The 13544-nt window shown below is 37.5% G+C and overlaps 1 protein-coding gene across 2 annotated transcripts in view; it reads right to left on the bottom strand.

Moving 5' to 3' along the window:
* The window catches only part of gpc6b (glypican 6b), a 69563-nt gene that overhangs the window by 47889 nt on the left and 8130 nt on the right, over positions 1–13544 (bottom strand). For both annotated transcript variants that reach the window (XM_063887486.1, XM_063887485.1), the window contains exon 2: positions 3732–3890. In XM_063887486.1, coding sequence (XP_063743556.1) covers positions 3732–3890 — 159 coding nt within the window. The remainder of the gene's footprint in view (positions 1–3731; positions 3891–13544) is intronic.

The raw sequence follows: 13544 nt of genomic DNA on the forward strand, positions 1-13544 counted from the left end.
GCCCAAATAAACTGGGATAACTTCGCCAGACAAAGTCATTTCATTCCAGCGTATTTATTACATGCGTTTTACCTTAAAAACGGTCAAAGATCTATCATGAATTGTACAAAATAAGCATATGCTATCAGCAACAAATGCGACTGTGGCTTTAAACAGAGTATAGACCATATTTTGGGTACATTAGCCGCAGAATCCCCCCCAACAAATAAAGACAATAGGTAAAAACAAACCATTGTCTGCTGTTGTTCATTAGTAAGACCTGAATTGGTGACATTTCTTGTGCTGTTGTTTTAGTGTGCAGTAAAAACTGATGCCATTTTGTGCCCTCCGCCTAATATTTTCTTAATACCCTGCCAGGAAACTTCTGACGAGAAATAACAGTGCGAGTCAGTTACTCCAAAAAGATCAATTGTGAAGGGTGAACCACATTAATATTCTGTTTGGCTACCCAGCACCATGGTGTTCATGGTCAGAGGAGGGTCAACAATTGATTAGCAATTAAGAACCGTGACTTAGTGTTTAACGCGCAGGGGAAAAAAGCTCTGTGCCAGCCTTTTATGTAATTTCTCTGAGCAAATGTTTTCCTAAGGAATAGGAAAACAATATGCATTGTTTTATTTGTATTCTGATTTTGAAGAATGTTTCTAAAATTATTTTAATGTCATTTGATGATGTGTTTCTGTTGCACCTTATCTAAATGCCTTCAAAGCATTTAAAATTGCCTTGTGTTGAAAGGTGCAATTGAATTTATTATAGAACAGGCAAAAATACGTTTGCCACAATTTTTTTCCCCAGATGATTCAGCTTCGTTCTCAGATTCACACAGCTGTACAGTGCATGTATTGTTGTGGGTATTTCTGTATTTGTGCTCTGATGATCTTGGCATAGTCGAGACTGTGCCCTCTCACTGTGACACATAGGCTGTTGTGTCAGGTATGCGTGGGCTGGCCGGCTACTGTCAGCTTCTGTAAAACTCATCACAAACTCTTCATAAAGAGAAGAGAATACACACATACACTGACCCGTGTAGGTGGGATCCCAGAGCCAGGTGCTAAATAGATGGTAAAGAGCATGTAAATGATTGGTACTGTTAACTGTGTTCAAAATCATAATTAAGGCTGTCACAATGGTTTTAGTAACGCTGTGTTATGAAGAAAAAAACATTGTTATATAAGTAACATGGAGTCAAGGAAAGGACAAGTCTTATGATATACTTATTGTGCTCAAAACGCTTAAAGGTTTTTGGCTGGCTGGTTCAATTTCAGCTAATGTCTCCGGCTTAAAACCACACGACTCTCAGCACTCAGATTCAATTAATGACGCGAAGAGATAAGGGTGGAATTCAAATCCAGCAATCAATATTTTAGATTTCCCCAGCGGCTGGTCAGTAGAGGCCCTCAGCAGACTCAAAGTCTCCAGACAGCAGAGGGCTACAGAGCAGAAACCCGAAAATGGCATCTGCTTTGACGCTGATGAAATTATGGAGAATGGCAGCAAACCCCAAGAGGAACAGGGGTGCCTGGAGTCATGCATCTAAGTGCTCCTGGACAAACCCCATTTCCTCCCTCACTGTAGCCCTCCCTATGACAGCCACTACCCTGACAGGAGCAGATCAAAATAGCAATTATTTATTTATGCATGCTTCCAGGAAACACACGTGTGCTAAATAAGTGAATATTCCTGGAAAACAAAAACATGGAGACATCAGTCGGGCGTTGTGACATTGGGTTTCTGGGCAATGTTCAATCATTTGAGAGTGGCATCTGTAACCGAATAGTAGGCTACTTGTTTCACATAATATGTGGGACAATTTGAAAAATATGAGCAAGGTATTGACCAGGGAGTATTAGATTGCACTATTAATCACTCAGGCATTGTTCAAATGTTGACATTGGACATATTAAAATAGCCGAATATGAAATTCTATGCTTAACCCTCCAACGTTTGGACCAAATTATAATAACTTTGGATTAAGATATTTATATCAAAGTATGCTTATAGATCAAGCACCATGCTATGAATGGTTTAAGGCACACAGAGCTGCTGACACATAGTGTGCATTATGTCACAGTAGTTTATTTTTGACTTAAAAGTCTCATTGAAATGCATTAAGATAAGCCGTAGGAAATTATTTCAAATATTCTAAAGGTTCCGCCACTGCTGACTGACCACAGTATTCTGATATAAAAAGAAAACGTGCGTTGCCTTTTATGCGAGTCAAACACCTGATAAAACATGATGATAGGGTCGTATAAGTCAATGTTGCGTTATTAGTCTGATGTTGTGCACCATCAGCTCAGTAGTCTCAGCTGTACACTGGCAGTACAATTACTACCCAGCACCAATTTTGAATTCAAAGGTAATTCTAGATTCATGGCCCCTAGTCTTCTCCATTTTCAGAGAGATTGCCGTTTTGCAATTTAAATTCTGCAGATGACAAGCGAGCAAATAGATTTAAAATACAGAGCAGAAAAATGTCAACAGAAGTACAGTTATGAGATGCCTGATATGCTAATGCCATTCCAACTTTGATTTATGTTGTTTATGTGCAAGTGCTTCGATATGAAACAGGAAGCTTGTTTTCTATTTTACTGTATATGCAAACCATGTCACAGGAAGACAAGATTATGCATTAAATGTAATCTATATGCTATTAAATAAATGAACTGGATTTTATTATCAAATGCAAACCTCTATCAATCTCGATGCTACAGTACCTGTATGTGTTGGGCATACAATACCCTTTTATTTTTGATGAGTCAGCTTTTTCTTTGCTGCTCCTCCACTGAGGACTACTGTAGCTTCCCGCCAGAGTCTCAGCAAACACCAAAAGCCTTTTTCTTTCTGCTTTTTAAATATTATACTTGTGGTTTCTCCATTTCTATTTTCTTCCAGCTGTAAATCACTTTGTATCCACTACTTTAGAGGGTTCAATAATAAATAAAGGGTGCTTGTACTGGCACTGTTGAATCACCCATCATTACACACATGGTTGCAGAAGCTTGATGGTTACATGGATGGAGCTTTGCCATTTTTTCATGATCTCAACTGGAAAACTCAACCTTTATCAACTACAAAAAGCAACATTTGATCTGGGGTTTTAAAGTTAGGGGCTTGTGTACGGTATATGTCAAGGTTAAATGTAAATGGGTTTTAAGAAAGTATTACCATTATTCCTCTATTTAAACAAAAAGACAATATTACTGTATTTTCCAATGAAAGATTTTGTCCTGCCATTCACTTTTAGAAATTGGAGGATTACCAACAGGGACAGGTGGAGAGGTAGAGTGGGTCTTTGTTTAGTAATGAGTAGAATACATCCACTCCCATAGCAGTAGCTCAGTGGATGTGTGTCTGTCAAGACAGTCACCATAGGGCTTTGACAAGATCACACAGAGAAGAGGACCACCAAAAAGCCGTAATAATGCAGAGTTTGGCTCTGAGCTGCTGCTCAAGCTGTCACTCTGCTGTGCAAGAAGCCATGTTTGTCTAATCTAACAAGAGGGTTCTCCACTACAAGGCATATTAAGTGATTTTCAAATCAAATATGTCTCCTCTTAAAGGGAGGACAGCTAAAGCACTACGAACAGTGAACCTTTGTAAATTAAAACATATATTCAAAATCCTTTGATTTTCCTTTTAGCAGCATTTTGTTCTATGGAGAAAAAAAAGAGACAAGTAGGAAGAATAGTCAGTATGAAGCATTGAGCGAGAAATATAAATTGACTTACCGTCAAATCTTTTATGTCTGGAAACAAAGGTGCTTCTCAATTCATGACTAATTTCATCAACAAGATTCTCAAAGTCCTGTTTGCTCTGCTGGCCAAATGTGTCCTCCATTTCCTGGGTGCAACATGTGTTTCCCTGAGGACATACCCGGAGATGTTCACCTGCAAAAAAGACAAAAGTCCATTCAAATTCCAAATTGAACTTTAGAAATCCTTAACTTGTATTTTGGCGTCAGAATAAAAAAGAAAAGTTATTTAAAAATTCATCGAAAATGCAGTAACTTTAACATCTTGAGCTCTCCCTCTGCATGTTGGTTGCCCTAAAATTATGTAATAAAACTTTACAGCAAAGAACTCATTTTGGACACGTAATCAGTTGAGCTGATAACAGTATTTAACTTTTATAGTCTCCCATACAGGAATGTTACGGGAAACGTGTGCAGGACTGTGGTTTCCAACATCCACCATCAGGTCTTAATTAGCAGTGCATTCAAATAGCCTCACTCCCTCTTCCAGTCCAGCAGTGGCTCAGTAAGTAGGGGGCTTGGACTGGGAATTGTAGGGTCGCCGGTTCAAGTCCCCGAACAGACTTGAAAAAATATGGAAAGTGGACTGGTACTTGGAGAGGTCCCAGTTCACCTCCTAGGCCCTGCTGTGGTGCCCTTGAGCAAGGCACTGGACACCTTCAATCCCCCCTCCCCATTGCTCCCCGGGCGCTGCACAATAGCTGCCCACTGCTCCTAGTACTAGGATGGGTTAAATGCAGAGGACCAATTTCACTGTGTGTGCTCTGCTGTGTGCATGTATGTGACAAATAAAGAGGGTTTCATCCTCCGGTTCTATCTATCTTAGTTACTGTTGCTATGCCTCACAAGCAAGCAGTGTTAATTTTGGCAGCTATTTTAGATTTAGTCTTAGTCTTTGGACGGAAAATGGTTATTAGTTTTAGTTACATTTTTGTCCTTTTTATCCTTCATAGTTTTAGTCTAGTTTTAGTCGACGACAACTCAAAACGTTTTAGTCCAGTTTTAGTCGATGAAAATTCATTACATTTTAGTCAACTTTTAGTCAAAATGTTTTTCTCTCTATAAACGAATTCAGTTAGGCAAATACAGGTATCTGAAATTGGAATCAAGGTGACATTATTAAGTGTTGGAATTCGTAAAGCAACATTTCCCTCTCTTAACACTGTGTGTAATATCTGGTGTTCTGCTATAAGGGTCATACAGAGGCAGATCGCCCATCCCTTTAAGAGAGAGAGAGAGGGGCGTGGCGCTGCATGTGTGTGTGTGCATGGTAGAGCGAGCGAGAGTGAGCGAGTGTCTATGTCTCTGGAGAAGTGAGTAATAGGTTTTAATAAATACAACGGCCTCCAAAAGAAAAGCTTGCCTGTCTACCTTATTTGGGCAAAGTGGGTTATTGAACCCGAAGCCTGAAGGGGAAAATAAAACATCCTGCATTTTGAATGTCCGATAGTCCACCATTAACACTTAGTCCCGTCTCGTCTCGTCTCGTCAACGAAAACAAAATATAGATTTTGTCATAGCTTTTATTATCAAAAATCTATGTTTAGCTCGTCATCGTCTCGTCTTAGTCATGTAAAAAAAGGTCGTTGACGAACATTTTTCGTCATAGTTTTCGTTGACGAAATTAACACTGCAAGCAAGTGTTGGGGCCTCGTGAGACATGGCACCACACGGAACGGGAATAAAATACAGTAGCAAACATACATTGTATTTAATGGCAAATATTTTGAGATGCCAAAGGATACTGTGTTAATGATTTAAAAGTTTTTTTTTTTATGCCTTTAAAACATATTAAAACGTTTAAACAAAAATATATACAAATGAAAGAGGGACAGCTGATTTTATTAAACCACATGCTAATGAATTAAAGTTTCTCTTATGAAACATGTTTTTTACAAGAACTCTCACAAACTGACACTTTAAGTCTCTGACACTTTAACATGACACTCTTGTCAGGGCCCACTTACTTTCACATGAAATGCAATCTTTCATCACTATAATTTTCTCTTCACAGAAAATTAGTTTCCAATTTTACAGATGAGCAAATTCTTTGAATGGCTTTTGCCTTGCAGTGTTGTCAAACATATGCATTTTTAATGGATTCTGACTTTACATTCCCCCTTATAGATACACTGGTACCAGCTGTTCTTTATAACAGCCATTTGAGACTAAGGGCTGCAGTGTCACAATCCCTTGCCTCCTCTCAGTCACTCACTCACAGTACTCTCCCTCTCTTTCCTCTCCTACTGTGCTCCAGTTGAATATAATCATTTGTGAGTAGTCTTGTTTTATAACCTCTTAATTTCAAATTTGTATCACACACCCACGAGACTCTCACACAATTATGTGGGAAACATTGGTATTGTTATGTTTATATTTGAATACAATGAAAGCAGAACTGAAAGTGAACCTCTACGTTCCCTCTGCTTTCAAAATAGGAGCTGGGATATTTAAATGATTTAAACACCAGGTGATGACAAAGAACACTAATTGGTATCTGTCTCTTCACCTTATTAATAATTGTTTGGTTGATCAAAAGTGGGGTCAACTTGAATCTACAGATACATATGCCCACAAAAATGTAAATTGTAGGATCAAATGAAGGGCAAAACAATATGTTAATTAGATCCCAAATAATCATCAAGTATGATATTTCACTGATTGTTCAATTGTGCCCCCTGCACACACAATATTGCATCTTCCCCACACAAAGCACAATAAAATCAGTTTTTTCTTTTACAAAACGAAGAGCTAATGTACATCGTCTAGAGTCAGCATGAGCTTCCAATCAAGTAAGCAGCTGTACGATTCGTCCTGCATGCAGCAACAGATAGATTGCACAGCAGCAGAACGGGAAATAGATTTCACTTGCTGAGCGCCATACTGAGTGAGCAACAATATGATATCAGCGCAATATTGCTTTGCACATTTGAGTCTTCAAATGGTGACATGTGGGAACATCTTCATTAGAAAGCAACACCCATAATGCATGTAGTATGAAATATGCATGAACCTAGTATTGCCTTTACAACAGTCAGTAACCCTTCTACAAATAAACACCAAAGACATGGAAATAAGAAAGTCACACCTTGTCAGATCAAGCATGTTAGAAAATGGATTTAAAATTATTTTTCCCCAAAGTAACACAATGCAACAGGTTACCCTAGATAGCCTTGCCCTGGCCTCCTGCAGCACCATAAAGTACCGTAGCGTTTTTTTCGGTAAATGCAACAAGTCCTCAAGACTACCTGCTTGTTGAAGTAAAGGGCCAAATCTAGCAGCGTCAACAACGGCTCAAGTTAAGTTGGGTTGACTTTAAATGTGGAGCAGCTATTCTAAAGTGACAAGCTGCTCCTCCAATTCTGTCAAGAAAAATCAAAGGTCAGACATGCATTTGAATTGACAAACAGAGACCCCTTCCACGGTTATTTGTCCCACAGGGGGGAAATTTAAATTTGCTACAACAGCGACAGAGCCCAACACAGCTTTACAAAAGAAAAAGTGCAATTAAAAAATATGAAGATAAAGAAAAACACACAATTTACAAAATACAAATCCTGTAGTGAGATATGGCAGCCAGGTAAATATTGTAGTTATTAATAATGGCATATTTCTGTTTATATAAAGCGCGTAAATTGTTATTGCATATATACTTTATATATCAGTAAATTAAACAAAATCTAAAAAAACTGTGCACTTTTTGCACGTGGGGCCGTCAGAGATGCAGACTTTAGTTGCTGGCAAGAGCAACACAGGCTTTTCTAAAAATTAAAACCGACCATACATCATTCTTTAACATACTAATTACCTATAAAAAAAAGGGCATAGAACTAAACAGAGGGTGGTAATGAGAAAATATTCCTTTCATTGGGTTACACTTTATAGGGAGTGACATTTGACTTTAAAGTGTTTCATCATTTTCACCATGGGTGTTTGATTGCCATAGAAAATGTATTTTTCGGAATTGAAATGTGAGATTAAAGTATCATAGTTTTCATAATGGCCGAATGTTTATAAAATGTTCTATTAAAGCATATTTATTTCACAATAGTGTAATTAATGTAAAGCATGTGAACAGGGAATGTTACATATTTGATTACCCAACAAAGTCCTCTTTATGGTTCTGATAAGCAAGAACACATATATTTATATATTTTTAAATATAAACACGCCCATACCCAACTTTACACTCTGCCTTCATTTTGACCTCACCTCACTCTGCACCTGTAAAGTTTAGTGACTGTATATTGCACTGTTATGACGTCATCATCTCACACTCAAGCTGCTGCAGCTGGTAATAAGGGGAGAGTTATACACAGCACTCAGGTATTCTCAGAAAGGCTTTGATCTTAGGGAAAGAGGGACCCAGTTCAAATATGTCACTGGAACATTCAGGCTTCTGATGTGTAGCCCTCCATGAAACTCACGCTTTCAACATCATAGACCCTCCCTTTGCACACTTCCTCTACTGATCAGGCCTGCCCTGACTCACTGAAAAGCCACTGAAATTTGAATTTCAAAACAGCACTTATCACAAATAAAGTTATGGATGGATTTAGAAACTTTGTAAATATCACACAGTGTCCTAGCAAGTCCCTCTGACTACACACTGCGAGTGCAACCTTTTCATCAGATATGTCAAGATCACCAAAAAAACCATCTAGACACGACAAAACTTCTGTATCCTGCATCAGTCTCAACAGAGCAAAAGCATCACTTAAAATAAGACTGTTGTAAGTCAACATATGGGAAGGAGCTTTCAAGGGACTTCACCACTCAGCAAAGTGCAACAACCCTCTCTGCCAAGGTTAAAACAGCAATGTGGCTTCCCAGATAATCTATCTACGAGCACTGACCACACACACCCACCACAGTCAGGATGGAGTGTGCCAGACAGTTTTTTACAGCAAGGGGAAACAATGCTACATCTTAAAAGTTTGCGGCAGTGTCATAAAAACATTTTATGGCAAATGATTTGGCTATTCCAATATTCTTCATTTTTTCAATACAAAAGATTAACCAGCAACGAATTGAAACTATTAACACGTTGGCCTATGTCCAGCAAAAAAGCCTGATATAGCATATTCCTCCTGGCTGTACAACTCTATTGTAGTTATTGTTTTTGTTACTTGTGACTGTAAATAGAGATTGTATGGACACAGTACGGTAGGTGAAATGATGCACCCTTTTATTTGGAGCATGTGAGGCATTAGCGTTTGGATCTTGTCGAAAGTAGAAATGAGTCTACCAGAAACACAATACCTCAGAGTCCAACTTTAATTAAATTGCATTAAACACAATACATTTCCCCCTATTTTTTCAATAAATTGTCGAAATACATTTAAAGAGCGTATAGATAACCATCATACAGAAAAACACAGCTTTGCATTAATAACATTTATTAAAGTCTGCGTTTGTCATAGACGGTAAAAATCTACAAACTACACAATCTTGTGTACCAACGCGTTAGAAGAAGAGAAGCGAGAGAGAGAGAGAATAATATCTGTGTAAACTGTGTATGATTTTTAACTTAAATTTGGATTATTTTGCAGGGTAAAAAGAGAGTGTGTGTGTTCATGTCTGCATGTGAGTGATATCTCAGCAGTTTAAGTGACAGCTGATGTTTTTCTTACTGTTGTCAAATTGTTGACAGTTAGGATGGTAATTTTTGTTTGCTTATTATCATTTTCTAGTAATGTCTTTTATCCTCCTATCCTTTTTGTTATCTCGAAATACACATAAAAGGAATATTCTTCCTACAGTAAACACAGTTGCTTCTTCGCTGAAACAGTTGATCTTCATAAAAAGCCACTTTAGTTTACTTCAAGTTAGGAACATTTAATTTGTGCAACATTTCTGGAGTGACTGAGTTATAAATATGATATGCTTCTTCCTGCATTATCAAAACCAAACAATCATCAACGTGTATTATAGAACAAAACATCACCAGTCCTGCAGAATAATACATTTCTCCTTCATTGATTTGGCGATGCCCTGAAGTCCTTTGTCGGACATAATTGGGTTCCAGATGAATTGTTAGCATTTCTATGGAACTCAGTAAGTTTCTCCAGATAAACTGTAAATTAGCACTGATACAGCTCTGTGTTTTCAATCATTAAGTATACTGTAAAACTACAACACATAAACACACCATCCATTGTTATAGCATAGTTTTAGACACAGGTAAAACAACTTGTTGGCATTTGTTGAATGTCAAAGTAAGGCTTCTCTCTCTCCTGTCTTTCACTCACACATGCAAAAACTCATCATAAAAAAACTAGAATTTACAATAATAATAATAATAATAATAATAACAATACTAATAATACATTTTATTGTAGGCGCCTTTCATGACTAACTACTGTACTTCATCATTAAATACGTCATTTACATTACGGTTTAATTTACGTTTATTTGATTTATATTTCATCCCCTGATTTAACTTTAACTTTTAGTTTTTAGAGTCCCATTTTGTTTGCTGTAAGATTGTATTAACTTTTCTACACCTCGAAAGTGAAAACTAGAGCGATGTGAGGATGTGACCCATGAGAGTTGCAAAAGGTTTGTGGAAACAGTTGTGAAAAGAAAAGTGATCTTCATGTCTGAGCAGATTGGGATAGTTTTTTTTATTTATTGGATCTGCACTGAGCAAAGTCTTATGCTGATAGAGCTTTGGTGGTATATCAAGTTTGATTTCCATCTGAAGCTGCTGGTGATCCTGAGCAAGCCTTACTTTAGTGTCTGAGGGTGGATTATTTCCCTCTTCTACTTGTATCAAAGCTAGCCTGTGGCAATACATCTTGAATGAAGAGGGCTGTTGAGGTGAAACAGAGAGACTTTTCCCAGCCTAACCTCACTGTACCAACCCGTTCCCTGTCCTTTGTTTGTCCAGAGCAAACAGCAAGATGCATAACTTGCTGATAGCATCGACCCATGGCACCAGATGTTTAACATGCATACAGAGCAGCAGATCCTGCACACATTATCATATTAATGACAAAACAGATTCAATTCATACTAATGTAATGTCACTAGTGTTAACTATTTACCAAAACTGTGAAAAATACAATACAGAGACTTAATGACAGAGGTTTATGCATGCACATTTATTAACACCCATTGTATACAAGCTATCATCACAGGTTGCAATTACAGTACTTCATGTCACTCCCATGTCTGTAATTTATCTCCTTCTCACCAATGATGAAGCTTATATACAATACATACACTGTATATATATTCTGCCTTCTTACTGCTTCTGCTGACATGTTGATGCATACCTTCCTTGCAATAGTAGAATCTCATTGATGTATTTATGGACTGCAAATATAGATATGCAGTTATAATTTCCTTTGTTGTATTGGTAACATTTTAACCATCATTTGCAAGATCAAATATTCCCGTTCAGTGTGTATAATCCTACAGATTCAATTCTTTTTTCTGATTCTTGTTTTTAGATAAACTTACTACTTGCCTGGACTATGTGTATCTTCATTTTGTTATGCTTTATATCTGTTATTCTTTGATATTTCCTAAACCCCAAGCATGTTCCAAAAGTCATTGTTAAAAAAAGTTATAAAACTATTTTTTGTTCCCAATTATTTCTTTATACTTTTTGATGTATCATTTCTATTAGATTTATCTGATTGACCCTGCAGAAATTAAGAAGGGAAGAAAACTATAGGGAGGAAGCAATGAACACAACTACAGACCTTCACTGTCTGCCTTAATATGCTCTGTTGAACACAATAGTTTCTAATCATTTCTATATGAAAACATGAGGACATCGTTTACAAACTTCTGATTCAGCCTGGAGAGTTAACTGTCCAAGTTCCAGTGCATAGGCAAAGGTAGGCCAACTCTCAGAAGTATTATTCAGTGTACCTGGCAAGAGAGACCCACAGCATGTGTGCCCCGCCATCTGCTTTGTCCCATGACTCCCTCCGACAAACTCACAGCCACACTCAAACCTAATAAGATACGTTTTTTTAGTGTCATTGCAGTTTCTTCTCCTTTTCACATCACTTCATCATCTAAAGGCAATAAAAGGCCATCTGAAATCTGGATGAATTTTAAAGCAGTAACATGTAGCTTAAGAGTTTATGTGTTGAATTCAGAATTCCTTCATATTTGAGTTCAATTTGCAGTTCACAAAAACTCTGAACTTCTTAATTTTGCTCATCAAAAATAGCTTCTCTCCTTTAAGGAAATAATGTTCACTCTCTCTGTCCAGAATTACAGTCCAAGTGCAAGCCAATAAATAGGCCTCACACAGGCATGTCATAAGTCAATGCGTGTTTGCTTTGACGTCAATCATCTTGGTGATTTATTTATCCACCTTATTTCAGAAATGTCAGTCACTAAAGAAAACCCTGGTAACCCCACATGAAAACAAGAGCTATAATGTAATTTTATTTTATTCAATTTAGCTTTGCTCAATGTGCTCTGAAATGGCTCAGTTGATGTTTGCTTTGATAATACAAACCAAGAAAAAGGCTTTCTGCGTCTAATCCAATGCCAGATCGGCAACAGAATCGGCCTGCACCAGTTGGAGCCGCATACAAAAAAAATATTGCACTCATTTCAATTCTAACTTCCTGTTATGATATCAGCTTTAATACGGCTTCTCGAGAGCTTCTAGCTAATGGGCTTGAGAAATTCTCTTTGGAAGATTTCCTGCTAAACATTTTGCAAACAGTCTGAGCTTAAGTGATTTAGGCTGGCCTATTTGAGACAAGGGTTATTTTAGTCACATTATTGAATCCAAAGCACGGACAGTACACAAAGCAGCAAGCACTTTCAAACACTGTAGAGAGGAGGCTGTTTAAGGACGCTGTCTAAGTGTGATGTCTTCAGAACAATGCATGAGCAGACCACCTATGAATAAATGAACAAATGCATGACCAAATTGACTAATTAATTAGTCTTACTTCCGATGTAAGTGGGTGGTTGGATATAGATGTATGAATAAATTAACAAGTTATTGTCTGGCTTTATGATAATCACATATATAAATGATACTGTGTAAATATCTTATTCTACCTGTCATATAAACTCAAAACAGACTTAAGTTGCCCAATAATTTCACCTTGTTATAAAGTAAATCAAGGGTTAGGTTGCTTTCAATTGCTGTTCTATCTAACACTCTCCACTCAATGTTGAATGCTTTCAGACATCCAAGGCAGTCAATGTAAATTGTTTCCGTTTCCTGCTCTGTAGCTGAAACATGTCCTCTAACTAATCAGATGATGAGATCCTCAAGAACCACAGCAAATGAGGATGGAATTGAATGCATACGAAAATCAGCATGGACTTATATGTGTGTACTCCACGCAGTCTTCCCTTACACCTACATAATGTCTCCAGAGGGTTTTGTGTACAGAATAGACAAGTTTCTTGCTGAAGTTCGAACTTGCATCAATCAAAATCGAATGACATTATTCTCATCACATTTTGGGTCATGTCAGAAGTCATAATGAAAGGCATGCTCATGTTTTAAATAACTGGGGGATGCTGATATAGAGGAGTATGTCCTTGGGTGAATGAGGACAGGTTCAAGAGAAATGAATTCTTACCGACATAAAACAGTCTACAATAAAAGCAGCACAGTATAATGGTATGATGGCATTCTTCATCCTCAGGAGAGTCAGCGTGAAGGGAAAAAGGACAGGAATAAAGATGTTGGAACAATTTCATACTCCTCGCAAATGTGTCAGTGTTTTTTTTTTCTTTATGTCAAGATATTTCACAGCAACATGCCATGTGCAAAGCTGTGTATATGATAAAACAG

Source organism: Eleginops maclovinus, chromosome 7, assembly GCF_036324505.1.
Source record: "Eleginops maclovinus isolate JMC-PN-2008 ecotype Puerto Natales chromosome 7, JC_Emac_rtc_rv5, whole genome shotgun sequence".
Taxonomy (NCBI): Eukaryota; Metazoa; Chordata; class Actinopteri; order Perciformes; family Eleginopidae; genus Eleginops; species Eleginops maclovinus.